Source organism: Triticum urartu, chromosome 5, assembly GCF_003073215.2.
Source record: "Triticum urartu cultivar G1812 chromosome 5, Tu2.1, whole genome shotgun sequence".
NCBI classification, from domain to species: Eukaryota; Viridiplantae; Streptophyta; class Magnoliopsida; order Poales; family Poaceae; genus Triticum; species Triticum urartu.
Window position 1 is genome coordinate 38,970,128 of NC_053026.1, and position 17,189 is coordinate 38,987,316.

Sequence of the window (17,189 nt, forward strand, 5' to 3'; positions counted from 1 at the left end):
CAAGGTCTCTCACATAGTTCTTCTCAACAAAGGAGTGTGACAGTGTGTTTGTGTTTGCGGCCATCGGGACAGTGCTGCCTCGCCAGGCTGGGACTTGTCTAATACAGCGACGGACCTTGGTATGTACCTAAAACAACTTGCTCATGTTGTTCTTTCTCTATTCTTGCCGGTTCTAGTTAGATCGAGCTCATGCTGTTCTATCTGTATTCTTCATTCTGTTTCGTGTACATGGATACGACTGTAGTTGGGCGACGAAGAAGAGGCTCGAGTAGTTGGGCTAGTGAAAATATACAAGAGGGTATCCATTTAGAAATTATGAGAGAAATGGGTCAAAAATGTCCGAAATTATGGGTGTTGTTCTTTCTCTGTTCTTGCCGGTTCTAGTTAGATGGAGCTCATGATGTTCTATGTGTATTATTCATTCTGTTTTGTGTACATGGATACGAGTTTAGTTGGGCGACGAAGAAGAGGCTCGAGTAGTTGGGCTAGTGAAAATATACATGACGGTATCCACTTAGAAATTATGGGAGAAATGGGCCGAAAATGTCCAAAATTATGGGTGTTATTCTTTCTCTGTTCTTGCCGGTTCTAGCTAGCTGTAGCTCATGCTGTTCTATCAGTATTCTTCATTCTATTTTGTGTACATGGATACGAGTGTAGTTGGGCGACGAAGAAGAGGCTCGAGTAGTTGGGCTAGTGAAAATATACATGACGGTATACACTTGTAAATTATGGGAGAAATGGGCCGAAAATGTCCGACATTATGGGCCGAGAAGTACTAAGAATAAAACCTTTTTTTGCTTTATAAATAAACTCTGTGTATCCAGAATAATATGTTTTTGCTCTATAAATAAACTCGAGAACAAATGAATAACCACACTTATATATCTCTGATTTTTGTTGATATGATTGTGGACTTGTATTGAACAAATCATGGATATACCAGAATTGTCAGATGAGGAGTTTGAACGCAGCGATGGCAGCTGTCCGACATCCAGGTGCTCCACCAAACTCGTATTCAAGGTCATATCCTCCTTTGATGATTTCAAAAGGAAAATTGTTACCGAAATGGGGTTTGAAGGTTTACTAAAATTTCCCTTGCTGAACAAATTGAACTTGAAGTTTTCAGTGTGGTTACTGAGCAAAATTATTGAGATTAGACGTATGATAATTATAGATGAAAGTAGGCAGTACAAAATGAGTCCTAAAGATGTGAAAAACGTTTTCGGCATCCCATGTTCAGGAAGGAGGGTCCTAGAAAAGATTTCTGATGGCAAGCAGGGCATAGTTTATTTGATTAGGAAGCGTTTAGGCATGGAGAAGAAGGATGGTCATAGCCTCAAGGCTGCACAAAAAATACTAGAGAAGCAGTATAGGAACCCAATGTCACAAGAGGAAATAAAAGTGTTCAAGACAGCTTTTATCATCTCCATGCACGATTACGTCCTTTAGACAGCACACGTTGTGGAGGAAACAGTTGGGTTTCTGACCCAACATCAGTTATGGTATGCCGGACAGGATTTGCTTGTTCGGCGATAGTATCAATAAGCATATCTGAAGCCTTCTTACTTGCAATTTGTTCTTTTGCCTCGCATATAGCTGCGAACGCCGTTTGGAATGACTCAGACCCGGACTCTGCCTCCTTGATAAGGTCCATAGCAGCCACATACAGAACATTTCTTCTATACGTAATTTGAGAAGACAGCTCCCCCAATTCACCCTCATTTGCCAGGTGCAGCGGCCTTGATTCCCTTGCCCATAAAGTCCATCGTTTGACTACATTCCTTGATGGAATCTTGCCAATATTGTTCTGAACTAAGACCTAAAAAAATAAATTTGTGAGTCAGATGTGCAATCATTACTATAGTGCTGTATAAATGAGATTGAGACGCATGACATAGGACCTTTAATGAATGGCAGCACAGCAATCCGACATGATCAAAAAATCCACAATCACATGTGACAAGATCCCAACCGTCCTCCACTTTGACAGTGAATATTTTTTTGTCATAATCAGTTAAGGCTAGTTGCGGCGACAACTTGACCTTGTAGACATGACCAGGCTTGGAACGGCGTGCATCAAAAGAGCCAGATCTAAAAAGTTCGTGTGAAAATTTTTCGTACAAGGCCTTCGCGTACACAGCCGCTGCATCTATCTCGATAGTAGCGCCAATTACAAGCCGTCTGCGTGTCTGTTATTCAGTAGAATAAGTATATAAATGCGTGAGATAAAATAAAATGATATCAGATAGTAGCTTGATTATTAATCATGCTATACGAAAAAAAATACATGCATGATCTTTTATACCTGCTTGCTGACATAGTTTGCCTCGTCCTCTGCCTGGCTCCTGGATTCAAGCAATTTGTTGTACTGCTTAACAAACAAGTGCATTGGGGATGATCTGCTGATGAACTTTTTCAAGAGATGATTCGCACTCTCGCTCCGTTGCGTGCTGGTCATTCCGGCACAGAAAGTGCCCATGAAGTATGGCATTGCCCACATGTCCCTCCATTTGAAAATCCTGCGAAGGTACTTGTTCCCTTGAAGCTTGTATTTTTTAATCAATTGATGCCACCTCCGCTCAAATGATTCTACATCCATCTCTTCATTTACTATCGCGTGGAATTCCTTCTTGAAGACAGAATGTTTGCTGTACACATGTCCAATTTTCTCTTTCAACACCTTTAACACATGCCATCTGCACCATCTGTGACGGGTGTGGGGCATTGTAGTTCGTAAAGCATTTTGCATAGCTTTGCATTGATCTGTAGGAGTACAAAAGAAAAGTGATCAAACTAAGGCGAACATATAATAGCATATGTATAACCTGATAACCTACGACAATGTATGAAGACAACTTTTATAATCTGACCTGTCAATATAGTAGTAGGATGTTTCCCATCCATCAAGTCAATAAAATTTCTGAATGCCCACTCAAATGTAGGAGTCTTTTCATCAACCATGAGGACGCCACCAAAAATAATAGACTGGAAATGGTTATTGACACCAACAAAAAGCCCAAATGGCATGTTATACAGGTTGGTCCTGTAAGTGGTATCGAAAGTAACCACCTCACCAAAATGTGCATAATCTAGACGATTTTTACCATTACACCATATTACTGTTTTCACCCTGCTTTCACCGTCTACTTGCACGCAAACTTTGAAGTCCGGATCTTTGGCACTCATATCCTGAAGTATACTAGTGGTTTTGGCCATATCATCGGCGATAGAATCATGAGCTATGCTTGCACACAGTGTTCTCAGTGTCTGCTTTCTAAAAGGCACGCCTAAAGAAGATCCAAGACCTGACCCTAATATGTTGTATATCTGATCAAATCTGATGTTGTTCTCCCTGAGGTTACGAATAAAATCCTTTGCTAAAGGACTTATGACGCTATGTGATTTCCACTGTTTTTTCTCACCACACTTCACAGATAGTGGGTGATTGTGCTTGTTAATGAAAACGGTCACATACCATCCATGGTCGTCAGTTCGATGTAGTCTTATACGAGCTTCACAACCAGTGCGGCATGTTGTTGTGTTTGGCCTTTCTTCTTTGCCCTGTGTTAATGGTAACGACACAGAGTCATAGGCAGAAAAAAAGTAGTATGAACCACTAAACCGACCGAGACCATACAAACAATTAAGTTTAAAATGATGCATACCGTGCACTGGCAAACGATGTCCTGCATTGTTCTGTATTTTTTGCTATTAGTGCTACTCTTTCCATAGCGAATACCAAAGCCACACTCCCAAGAGAACATGTTGTAGAAATCATAAGCTTCATCCTTTGAATCAAAAATTGTTCCAACACTTGGAACAAAAACATCTGCATCGCCCCTAAAAGCAGCGCGTTCCACACACTTTTGGAACGGACTTTTTACTGAAGGGGCAATTCTGTAGTCCAGTCCTTCAAACGCTTCCCGCTTACTACAAGTTGCGGCAAAAGAGTTAAAGAGTAGTTTACAATAACGTATTCATCCAGCAAAAATGTAGAGAAACAAAACAACCTTGGAGTATTAAAAACATGACCTTCTTGCACCGTGCACTTAAAAAAGACTCTGCTAAAAATATTATTTTAACATGTTTTTTTGGCATATTATGCTTAAAAAACTCTGCTAAACCTGTATTTTTAGTGAACAAATAAGTTTTTGCCAAGAACATCCTGATGTACCCAAGAAATTTATGAAGTTTGACGGCGGCAAAATACAGTCTAAAGATAGTACCCATGAAAAAGAACTAGCTGGTATCTACACACAACACCTGGAGTTTGCTGATGGTTCACACTAATGAACTACTTAACAACAAAACGACACTTGCCAGTTCATATATTATGCCGTTATCACCATCGTACAGCACAGAAAAGAAACTTCTAACAATAGTTAAACAATCGCAGTAGAAAAATAAATCAAAATGTACTACCTTTTCCGCTTCGGTGCCGATCTTCCAGATTGCAGTTCTGAAAACTCTAGATTCGTTGTGATTGAGTCAACAACACCACAGCCAGGATTAGAACAAGCTGATAGCTCGGTGCCGCCTTTGTTTGATCTGCAAGGAGGGGGTCGCAGGTGTTTGAATCATTTTTTCAGGGGGGAAAAAACTAAGTGTGCAAATCAAACATGAGACGGCATCTTTATGATGGCTACTGAACGGGGTAAATACCTGTTAGAGAGCGCATCCATGCTGGCAGGAGTTAGAGCAACGGCCATGTGCTGTCGGTCTACAGAGGTGTCTTCTTCGCGGCCATGGATGGAGCTCTCATGCTGCGAGCAAAGGGGTTGTGGGGCAAAATGGGCTCCTCATCCGCAATAAGTAGCAGCCTGGAAGATGAACAGTATCACAGATGAATGAGCAGAGGATTGCTTTTTTTATTCATCGGGCATTGGCCCATGTGCTAAAGTGTTTGGATAGGTGTGCCATCCATCATTACGAAGGAAAGAAAAAATAGCCTCTGGAGGCCTAGGGGTGTGCAGGCTAATCGGTTGCAATCAGAGAGACTAATGAGGCCTTGGGCTGATTAGGCCTTAATCGGTTCTTTTTGAATTCAAATGGTACACGCATCCACATGCAACAAGGCTGGGCGATCCTACGGCGTGGACCATGGGTTCGGCCCAGAATCTCGCCTCTCGTCCGCGCGTGGGCGCTCTTCACCGCCGGGCTCACCGCGTTCTCCTTGGCCGTGGGCTACTCAATCGCCCACGCGCACGCACTGGACCACTTCCACGTCCCCTGTTGGCAGGTAACGACCAGTAGTGATTCCCCTGTGTTCCACTACCCTTCTCCTTTCTGCCTTGCGTTCTGAATTGAGAGAATTTCCCCTCCCCTGCCACTGTTTTCCTTTCTGCCTTGTGAGACGGACGCGGAGGAGGCCGCGGTGAACGCCCTCTGGTTCGGGGTGCTGTCCTGCGTCCTCACCTGCCTCGCGCCCGGGGCGGTGCTGGCGCTGCGTTTCCGGTGCCGCCGTCGCTGGGTCCGCCGCGTCCTCACCTGCCTCGCGCTTGCGGTAGCCGTCATCGGCCACTGCTTGTACGCCACCGCAGGCTGGCTCTTCCTCGTCGCCCGCCCAGGAGACCTCTACATCGGGATGTGCTGTATTCTGGGCATCTTCTTCATCCCCATCAGCTTCCTGGCCCTCCTCCTGGGAGGTGAGGAGTAGAACTGAGAAACAGGGCAAGCACTTGCCGATAGTTCAGCTAGATGGAGAGCATCTGCTACTAGTAGGTGCTGTGATGAACTGATGACTGACTGATGAAGTGATGAGTAGGTAGTTCTAATGAATAATTAATGTAGAGTATGCATATTATGCTCGTTGGTACGTACTACATTTCTGTACCCTGGAGCATGGATCAATTGTGGTCGTCTTTCTCTGTGGTATGATCAGACATGAGTTATATATATGCATGCTTATATATATCCAGCTTCCTTGGCTACAATTAATTGATGTTGGTGAATTTGGTACTGTAGTTTATATGGATTATGACTTAATCATGTTGTTTGTGTTGAAAATTGGTTTCCATTCATTCCTGCAACAGTCGGGTATAACAATGTAATCCATCAGGTTCAGCTGGATTTTTGGTGAGGAGTTGATCTATGACTTGGGAGTGTCATGCTTGCGATTGAGCTCCATCTTAATGAAATGAGGAGTTAGTTCAGTCGTAATAATGCAATCCATCTCGTTATGCCGTACATACCCTCAACCTTTGTGCTAAACATATATATTTTATCGGTCATAGCAACAACCGTTTAGAGGTACGAACTTTTGATACGTGAGCATGTGAGGGGTTAGTTCAGTAGGATCTTTGTTCGTTGTGTTGGATTTTAACATGTTCAAGATTGATTTTCCATGTGTTCATAATAGTCAAAAACGATGCCCATCTCACTTTGTTAAAGCAACTAGATATCCATGTAGACTCGGATCGCGTGAAAGCATCTGAATATTGTTCCATTAGACAAAGCGTATTCATGCAGAGGAGCTGATCTCTTCTCTGGCAAATTGTTAAAGTGAAAGAAGAAAAGCAATAGAGAATGGATAAAGTTTGTTGTCCTTGTATAGAAATTAGGCAAAGTTGTGAAGAGGGGGGAAATTTAGCACACTTAAGACAATACCTTGAAAACTTGAGTTGTTGGGTAGCATGTGATGTCTTATCACTTTGTATCGGTGGAGTCATGCATGTCCTCAATCGTCATTATCTTCTTTCCTTTTTTGACACGCTTTTTGAGTAGATGAAAAGAGTCGAGCTAAACCGCATAGATCTTTAGAGCCCCACTTCTCTTTTTTTGCAGGAACACTTCCCATTTTCGACAAAGATATATAAGCTCATGAATGGATTATAAAAACATAATTGATGATCTTTTACATAGTAAAAATAGGAAATGTAATTCAAAGTTAAGGTTGTATCTGCTACCGACATCTGAGGGTAAAATAAATAAATAAAAAATAAACTATCCAGTCACAGTGTTGTGCCACACTAGTTAGCTGATCAAAATGTTGGATGAGCCATCGATCATTAGAGTGGTATGGGTGTTAACTACTAGTACACAAAGCACGCATGTTAGATTACATGTGTATGCTCGCTGTTTGAGAGGAAATATGTAAACATTCTAATTGCATGCCTTTACTAGCTCGTCTGGCCCAGCTTACCGGATGTTTTCTTATCAGGTGGCAAGAATTAGATGCCAATATGTTTGATGGAGGCATGCCATTAATCATCATCACTTTTTTCTTTGAGGGCCCCCTCCACAAACCGTATAAGGACGGTCATTTCATCAAACCGTATACTCATACGCATATGTCACATGTATGAGGCATTGTATCTACTTTTTATTAAACTTGAAAAAATAGCGCAAGCAACGTGAATCGAACTCAAGACTTCTAGGACACCCTAAGGCTTGTGCCTATTTACTTCTTTTTCCTATTTTACTCTACTAAGGTTTGCGGCTGGGCTGGCCCATTGTGTTGAACCAGCCCGTTTATCACTATTTCTTTTACGCTTCTTTTTCTTTTTCATTTTCATTTTTTCCCTTTTCAAGAAATGCTCACACATATAAAAAATCTCAAAAATTCCAAAAATGTTCGATTTTTAAAATTCTGTTCATAAAGTACAAATATTTGCATTTAAGAAAATGTACATATATGTTAAAAAATTATTCATTTAAATAGAAAAAATCTGACGTCAATATAATTAAATTTCCAAACATCTATTAAATAGAAAAATTGTTTGTTCATTGTTTGATTAAACAAAAATCTTCGTTTATTGTTCTTTTAAATAGAAACATGCTCAGTTAAAAAATCGAACACTTCTAAAAGTTTTGAACAGCTATTAAATAGAAAAATAATAATTAAAATATATCAATCAGCGACCGGTTTATTGTTCAATTTTTCATTTTTTTTCTTTTTCATTTTCATATTTTGTTCTTTTTCAAAAAATGCTCACATCAATATAATTCACCCAAAATTTTCCGCACACTAGCATCATTATGACAAGCATCCATGACAACAATTTCATTGATTCCTGACATTTTATACATTTTCTAGGGTTTTTCGGTGAAAAAACCAAAAAACACTAGCCGAACATCACGCAACGTGCGTTCAGTGTCCGAATTATTCCAAATTTTGCATGGAGGCCTGCCATAATTATGGCCACATGCTGGCAAAATTTGGTACCATTTCATGCATGCCACTAAGCACACCATGTTCAAAGGTGGTGGTTCGAGTTGACCGGTATGGCAAATCTGGATGCACTTTTTTCACATGAATAAAATGGACCCAGTTTTTTTCCACGCACTAGCATGACCATTAAAAGCATCCATGATAAATTTCATTGAGCTCTAACATTTAATGCATTTTCTATAGTTTTCCAGCTGAAAAACCTCTAAAACACTAGCCGAATGTGACGCAACTTGGGATAGGTGTCCGAATTGCTTAAAATTTTCTATGGAGGTCTGCCATGAGAATGACCACGTGCTGGCAAATTTCGGTGTCATTTCATGCATGGCAAGAAGCACACCATGTTCAGAGGTGGTGGTTCGGGTAGGCCGGTAGGACAAGTCTAGATGCACATTTTTTTCATAACAATAAAATAGACCCAATTTTTTTCTTCGCACTAACATCACCATGCCTAGCATACATGATAAGTTCCATTGAGTTCTGACATTGTATGCATTTCCTAGGGTTTTCCCCGTGAAAATACCCTAAAACACTAGCCGAACATGACGCAACGTGCGTTTGGTGTCCGAATTCCTTCAAAATTTTCACGGAGGTCTGCCATGAGCATGCCCACATGCTGAAAAAATTTGGTGCCATTTCATGCATGGCAAGAAGCACACCTGATCAGAGGTGGTGGTTCGGGTAGGCTGGTAGGGTAAATCTAGATGCGCTTTTTTTCCACAACAATAAAATAGATCCAATTTTTTTCCTTGCACTAGCATCACCATTCCTAGCATACATGATAAGTTTCATTGAGTTCTAACATTTTTTGAATTTTCTAGTCTTTTCCCGGTGAAAAAGCCTAAAAACAAAAGCCGGACGTGACGCAATATGCATTGGGTGTCCGAATTCCTTTAAATATTGCATGGAGTCCTTCCGTGAGCATGCCCACATGCTGGCAAATTTGGTGTCATTTCATGCATGGCAAGTAGCACACCATGTTCAAAGGTGGTGGTTCGGGTAATCTGGTAGGGCAATTCTAGATGCATTTTCTTTCACATCAATAAAAAGGACCCAAATTTTCTCACACACTAGCCTCGCCATGCGAAGCATCCATGATAAATTTCATTGAGTTATGGCATTTTATGCATTTCCTAGAATTTTTCCGGTGAGAAAATCCAAAAACACTAGCCGAACGTGACGCAACGTGTGTTCGGTGTCCGAGTTCCTTCAGATTTTTCATGAAGACCTGCCATGAGCATGCCCACATGTTGGTAAAACTTGATGTCATTTCATGCATGTCAAGAAGCACATCATGTTCAAAGGTGGGGGTTCAGGTGTGCCCGTGGGGCAAGACTTTTCTTATTTGTAATTTTTGTCAATATCAATCAACATGAACATCTTTTTATATCCAAATTATTTCTTGAAATATGTCAACAATTTTGTAATTTTAAATTGTGTATGAAATTTTTATAAACGTGATTATTTTTTCAAAATTGTTAATAAATTCCAAAATATTGATGTTGTACACAAATTGCAAACCACATACTTTTTTAAAAATATACCAAAAATATGTAAACACAAAAATTTATTAAGAAAAATTGTAAAATGGAAACATTTTTTTAAAAATCCATATTTTTTATAATTTATAAAAATATTTTAAAAAATAACATTTTTCGTTTTCCAAAAATACTTCAAATTTTAAAACAGATTTTAAAATGAGTAATATATGAAATCGTTTGTTTAATCAAACAACAAACGAACAACTTTTCTATTTAATAGATGTTCAAAAATTTAGTTATATTTATGTAAGCATTTTTCTATTTAAATGAAGAATTTTTTGACATATCTGTACATTATTTTTAAAATGCAAATATTTGCACTTTATGAACAAAAATTTAAAACGCTGACATTTGTAAATTTTGAACTAAATTTTATAAGTGTGAACCTTTTCTGAAAAAGAAAACAAAAAGTAGAAAAAAATACAATAAAAGAAATAATGATGAAATGATAGATTCAAGAATGGGCCGGCCCAGTCACGAACTGAAGTAGAAGAAAACAGAAAAAGAAGTTAATTAACAAGCATTAGGATGTCCTAGTTGGTTAGTGCGGTTATCTTCAAACCAAGATGTCTTGAGTTCAAGTCATATTACCTGCACCTTTTCTGCTTTTAAAAAGAAAGTGAAAAAACAGCAACGCGGGAAAAAAAAAGGCGCCGCGAGGAAAAAAGGGGCGTGTATATGTACGCAGGTCGCGTATGGGCGTGGGTGAAATGACCATCACACCCTTTATTATGAAGGGGTATAGAAAGATCTTAGTCGTAAACGTGTTTAGGGGGTCTACCGAAGCAAAAGTGTTTTTCTTTTTCTTTAAAATGATTTTCAAGTAGATTATAAGGGTCAAGCTAAACCTTTTTTTCACGTAATAAGGGTCAAGCTAAACCTTGTAGACCTCTGGAGCCCACATCTGATCCACAACAAAGATAAAGAAGGTGATGAATGAGATTGTAACAAACATAATGGCTGATCCATCACGTAGGAAAAATGCACAATGTACTTGTGTTACTGTCTTGTGGAGGTTGTACCTGCTAATTAATGACATCCAAGTGCAAAAGAGATAGGCGACTGATAGGCGCGGGCGCAACGGTTCGGTCGATTGCATCTGGTGCGTCTATTTGTCTTTTTGTCAATCATCAGATTAGCCTTTTCATCTTTTTGTTCTCAACAATAAGCGCATCCAGCTGTTCGTCCTACACACCCGCCATGGAGGCTTTGAGGCCTGCCTTGAATCACCACCAGCTCGCCGCCGGTCGCCGTCCTCGCCGCACCGCCATGCCGTCGATTGCAGCTTTTTTTCACGCCCATTGATGCTTTTCATGGTTGAAGCTTTTTCATAAAACAGTTGAAGCTTTTTCCGTCGACGGTGCCAGCTTTCACGGTTACGTGGTGGCCGGTCCCCAATTCCGTCGCCTTCGATTGAAACTTCCTAGGATGTATGCTGGTTGTAGCTTTTTTGTATTGTTTGCAGCTCCCTCCACGCCATTCACAGCCTCCTCTCTCTCTCTCTCTATGGTTCTAGCAAAAAAGATTGATCCAGCAAAAATATCACAAATGGGGGAGTAGCAAAAACGAAGACGGCTGTAGCAAAATTCAAACACAGTTGTAGTAAAACTTGGAGAGGTTCCAGCAAAATAAGATGGATGCAGCAAAAAAAATCAAAAACATGGTGAGAGCAAAAAACTAAGACGGCAGTAGCACAAATCAAAGACCATGGTAACAAAATGTTTGAGTAGTTCCAGAAAAAAGATGGATCTAATTAAGCAAAAAACAATCAATAGACGGACTGCCAATGGTGGTAGCAAAAAGCAAAATGATGGTAGCAAATTTTTGGACTGGTTGCAGCAAAAAAATCACTCAAAAATATGGATCCTGGTTGCAGCAAATTCAGGCGCCATTGGCCACCACCTCCAACCTCGCCGGTTGCAAAATGTCCAACCTCACCGAGAGGGGGTGGGGGGGGGGGGGGGGGGGGGGGAGATGGACGACCATAGCTTCCCCGGATTGCATCAGCCCCTGAGTACTCCACGCGTCAGAAAGTAGTGGATGAGTGGATGAGCAGAGGAATAAGAACATTGAGAGGGATGGGAAGCAGTGGTGGGCCAGGAAGCTGCAGTAGCGACTGGCCATGTGGGTTGTCAGACGTCGTTTGATCCATTGGATCGTGCAACTCGCACTCGACCGGCCGAGTGTTCGGCCGGCCTGCCGGACGTAAACTTTTCCCAAAGAGATATACAAAGAATCAAACAATTTAAAGAAAAACCAATTCATATGCAATGTGAAGTGTCCAAAATCAGTATGATGTGGCAATTGCAAGGATGTGTTTTGTCTTTTTTAAGTATGGTCAATTTGATTCCTGGTGTCATACAATAATTGGACAAAATGTATCGTATGTATAGCAGTCTTGTAAGAATATAGTATGTTGGTGCTAATTGTTCACTCAAATTGTGTGCAAGTGGTAGCTAAATAGTAGGCTTATAGAGACCTAATATCTATCTATCCTCTATAAAACTATGCTCCCTAGTTTTAAAAAATCCACATTCAATTGAGGTCTTCAATTAGAATTAGGTTATCCAACTTTGACCGGGTCAAAAAATTCTCAAAGCTTTCTCATTCAATTCCTTTATACTATACACTATGCTTCGTAATTTTAAGACCTCGCAATTAATTGAGGCGTTCAATTTAGAATTGAGTCACCCGATTTTCACCTGGTCAATAATTTATTAAGGAGCTCTCCCATTTAATTCTTTTAATTCCCTATGTTCCCTAATTTTGAAACTCTTTCATGCAATTGAGGAATTCAATTTTGGATTTGGTATATGATTTTGACTGGGCCAACAATTTTTTAAATAAATCAGCAGCAGACGGCCTATAAAAACACATCAATGCCGTGCACCCTCCCACCGTCTAGAAAAAAAAAGTGCCACCATGTGATACTGTAGCACCAATATAGTATACGTAGCCACCAACTCAGAAATTTCCCCACATAAATATGTGTCGTTTACCAAATTATACAGAAACCACTCCATCAATTCCAAAATATCAGGGGTATTAGTTTTTTGGAAAGTCAAATTTCTTTTACTTTAACCAAGTTCAGAGCAAAAAATATTGACTTTCACAATATTAAGCAAAAAAGTATGAAATTCATTTCATGGTGAATCTAATCATACTGATTTGATATTATGGATTTTGAAATATTTCTCTACAAATTTAACAAAACTTAAAAGGTTTGACTTTTCAGAAAAGTTATACACACTATATTTTGAACCCATGGCGCCAGAAATATCGTGAACCCAGGAACGGCCGTCAAAGCCCTCTGCAACGGTCCGAGACGTCGTCTGCGTGGCACCAGCGCGAGGAGCAGGGCAGCAGTAGGCGACTAATCAGTTGAGCTAGCATCTGCTCATGAGGATGACTGAATAATTAATGTAGAGTATGTATTATGCTGTGTGTTAATCTAGTGTAGTGGCTAGTGTAGGGTTAATTCGATAGATCGACTATGCTAGTTGTTACCCTGAAGCCTGGATTGTGGTCGTACTCTCTTTCTCTGTGGTATGCATGCTTAATTTATATATATCCAGCTTCCTTTGATACAATTAGCTGATGTTTGTTTTTTTATAGAAAAGGAGGATGACCCCCGGTCTCTGCATCTGGGTGATGCATACGGCCATTTTATTAATTATTCTTATAAGATCTTACAAAGCCATATAACAGCAAGACCAAAGCCACTGTCTAAGCAACAACTGTCGCTACACCTATCCAGCCAATACCAAACAGACATCGCAGCCAAACCTAAACATCTAAGACCTGAGGTCCCAACCAGGACGCCTGCCGGGTATGGGGCACCTATCAGTCCGACACACTCCTCAACCAGGACGCCTAGTCCTGGCCATCTCAGGCCCGGCCCTATCGGCCCACCCAGGCCCGGTCCTAAAATCAAGGGCCTAGGCCCAATGGGCTTGCCTGTGGGCCGGGCTTGGGCCTGAGTTTTGAGCCCATCAGCAGGCCCTGGACGGGCTTGGGCTTGGCATATTGGCATTTTAAGAAAGAGGCCCGGCCCATGGCCCTAAGCCCTAAGGGCTTTTCAGGGCTTTTTACCAGATGGCCGGGCTTGGGCTTGAAAAGTAGGCTCGATGGTAGGGCCTGGGCCTCAGTTTTCTGCCGTGGGCTTTTTCAGCCCCGGCCCAAGCCCGGCCTGGCCCGGCCCATGGCTAGATATAAGGACGCCTGCCGGGTATGAGGTCGCCGCAGCCACCTGCCACCAATCCATCTTCAGAGCTGTGCTGTTGCATGTATCGTGCCAGGTCTTTCTGCCATCGACGCCACCACGACGCCCGACAGCGTCGTCCTCCTGCACGAGTCCATCCTCCCACAGCGAACATCGAATCTACACTGCGCCACGCCGTCAAGATCCGTCGCCATCAGTGTGTAGGATGAAGCACCGCTCCACCACAGAATCTGTCCTCTGGTCCCTCGATCACGTGTGTACCTCCAAGAATGACGCCCCCAAGGGAGGAACGACACCAGAGCGCCGCCGTCATCCGATCATCCGATTTAGGATTTCCCCCGGAGGTAGCAGAGAGTGGCCTTGAACTTCTCCGCGGCGATGCCTTCAAGAAGGGAACGACGCAGATAGCGCCGCCACCGCCGGCCTTAGCAGAAGCCGAAGGCAAGTTTTCACCCAGATCAGTTTCCAAGGGATCCAACTCTCGTGCACGGGCCGCCGTCACCACCAGCACCACCAGACAGACCCTGGAGTACCGGCAGATCAGCGAGCCGCTGACACCACCGCATCCAGATCGCCGGCCACGCCGGGCCGCCGCCATCCCCGCGCAGTCCGGGTCAGAGACGGAGCCGCCGACAGCGAACAGGGGCCGCCGCCGCCGCCTGCACACACTGGAGCGCCGCCGAGAGCCCAGCGCCCGCCACCGCTTGCCGAAGCCAACCGCCGCCTGAGGACTGGCGCCACCGTGGAGCCATCAGATCGGGGAGGAAGATGTCGCGGGCCGATCATCCTCGCGGACCCCACCGCATGTCCGAGCGCCGGCACCACTGTGGCGCCATCAGATCAGGAGGAGGAGGAGCCCGCGCCTCGCCGCCGCCATCTCCGCAGCGCCACCAAAGGAGAGCCCCGCAGATCCGCCGGTGGCCCGACCTGCCGCCGAGCCAAGTGCCGCCGCGAGGGCCGGCCGTCCCGCGCCGCCCAGGAGCCTCGCGAGGAGGGAGGGAGCCCCGCCGCCGCCGACGCACGCGCGGGCTTTGCCCGGCGGTGTCCCCTGACGACGGCGAGGGAGAAGGAAGGCAAGAAAGGGGAGCGGCGGCGGTGATCTAGGGTTCCGCCAGGGCCGCTCGCGGGAGCGGCACGGGGGACGTGTGTCTCAATCCAACCCCCCTATACACATGGGACTTCTGGTGTTGAAAATTGTTTTCCATCCATTCCTGCAACCAGTATAGTTGGAATTCATCAGAGTTCAGCTGGATTTTTCGGTGGGGATCTTGAGTGTCATGCTTCTAATTGAGGTCCTCCTTATTTTTCATGTCTTTCTCCACTACACGCCGGGCACTCTTCTGATTGAATTGAACCCACACTTGTCCTGCTTTTAACAAGCACACGCCCCATCCTGCACCTTAATGCTCTTTCTTTACTAGTCTACGACTAGTCAATACGCCTCATTTATATTTCCGATAAATACTTTAATTTTTATTTTTATTGCATGCAAGTCTTTTTTCATCTTTAGTTGGTTGGAGTTATTTTGTTTTGTTTGGGTTTTATAGGAAGGAAAGGAGATGTAGATTTGTTTCAACAAGGTTCATTGGTGCAATAGATTTATTTATACGAAATATGTATATGGCAACCGTGTGGCAGATTGCAAAAACGATCACACCAATCCAACGCCGCCAGATCCCGATCTCCCTCAAAACACGTCCACTCCTTTCTATAAATAATCAGGCGAGTGCTCTACCATGAATCGCCTTCTTCCCACTGCCCCCTCCCTGTTTTTCACGCGCCTACATCGATGAAGCTCCAATCCATGTTATGTTGCTGACCATCCCCACATCACAGTAGTGCCGTTGTCCGGAGGAGACGCCGATAAGGAGGGGGAGCCGTCGGAACGGCGCCGCCAATAGAGATGAGCTGCGGGAGCGAGGTGCGGTCCAAGGGTGGCAGGGGAGGCTGTTCCCAAGGACAACGAGAAACGATTGGGTTCATGGTCGTCCGAGGCGGCGACCGAGCACGCGCCACGAGCTCCCGACATCGTTGCCGATAGGCATAGGTCGAAAGTGCGGCGGCCATGGCTGGACCTCCTTGGCGTCGGGGACCATGAACATGAGCGCTTCTGCGGCGGACGCACATGCTGATCTAATTCTGAAATAGGAGCACTTAAGCGGCGAACAGGCATTGGGCCGAGGCGTGTGCTAGAGCCGTAGAAGCAGCCCTACTCACTGGCCATCGGCATCGGCAGCGGCATGTCGCTCCTATACCCAAAGCAGCCGCAGACCTCTGCCGACGAGAGCCTCCACGGCCTCCACGGACTCACGCCCCGAGCCACCAGGTCCTGCACACAACCTCGTCACTCCGCTGTTGCTACTGAATTCGTCTGTGAATATGGTGTGTTCTCCTTGGTTCAGTTTACCTTGCTTAACTAGTTCAGTGGCTGGTTCTAGCAGCGCCTACTAACCACTCGTGATGAATCCCTCAAGGTGGTGATGGTGATTGAATGAACAATTCTATTTTTCGCAAGACGGTTCATTGAGATGAAGACATGGTTAGTATACAAGTAGTACTTACTACTACCTCCGTTCGAAAATATTTGTCTTAGAAATGGATAAAAATGATGTAACTAGAACTAAAATACATCTAGATACATCTATTTCTTGGACAAGTATTTCCGGAAGGAGGAAGTACATTGTAAGCAAACTTTGCTGGAAAACCGAAGCAAAAATATTTGCATGTTTTTTAACAAATTCCCCATGCCTTGCTTCAGTTTAATTGTTAACATCACCTAGGATAGAAGAAGCAAGTGGCTCAGTATGCTGATGAGCAAGAAGTTATACTCAGAGAGGTGGACGAGCAATAACCAAAAGAAACTGATCGGCAGATTTTTGGCTTCCTTTTCTCCCCTTTTGTTGGGGTCAGGATCAGGTATTACCATGATTTATAATCTTTGGGCACATGAGTTGGTCACTGGGTTTTGAGGATTCTCACATTTTTGTGTCAGTAATTAGCATTTGGAATTTCCTTGGACGTATTTTTGGGGCTTCTTTTCAGAGACTATTTTCAAGTATGAATTATGATTTATGAGGCACCTCTTTTGTTGACCTTTTACATCTCATCTGTGAGCAGTATATTTTGCTTAGTTCATATGGAAGAGCTCCAATAGAGAGTGTGTCCCGCAACACTAATTAATGTTCATGCTGATTAAGCTTCTTCTAAAATACATTTATTTAGAACTATTACAAAAAATTACCCATTTGAAGCGAAA

At 43.2% G+C, this 17,189-nt stretch overlaps 1 protein-coding gene across 1 annotated transcript; it reads right to left on the minus strand.

Moving 5' to 3' along the window:
- Positions 1-1,371: 1,371 nt before the first annotated feature.
- On the minus strand, positions 1,372-4,800 carry LOC125555560 (protein FAR1-RELATED SEQUENCE 5-like). Its single transcript, XM_048718469.1, has 7 exons — positions 4,666-4,800; positions 4,426-4,551; positions 3,669-3,933; positions 2,874-3,564; positions 2,309-2,766; positions 1,905-2,192; positions 1,372-1,822 (listed from the first exon to the last, which is right to left on the minus strand). The coding sequence occupies exons 1-7, from the start codon at positions 4,710-4,712 to the stop codon at positions 1,424-1,426; spliced, it is 2,274 nt and encodes a 757-aa protein (XP_048574426.1). The 5' UTR covers positions 4,713-4,800; the 3' UTR covers positions 1,372-1,423.
- Between the last annotated feature and the right edge of the window lie 12,389 nt (positions 4,801-17,189).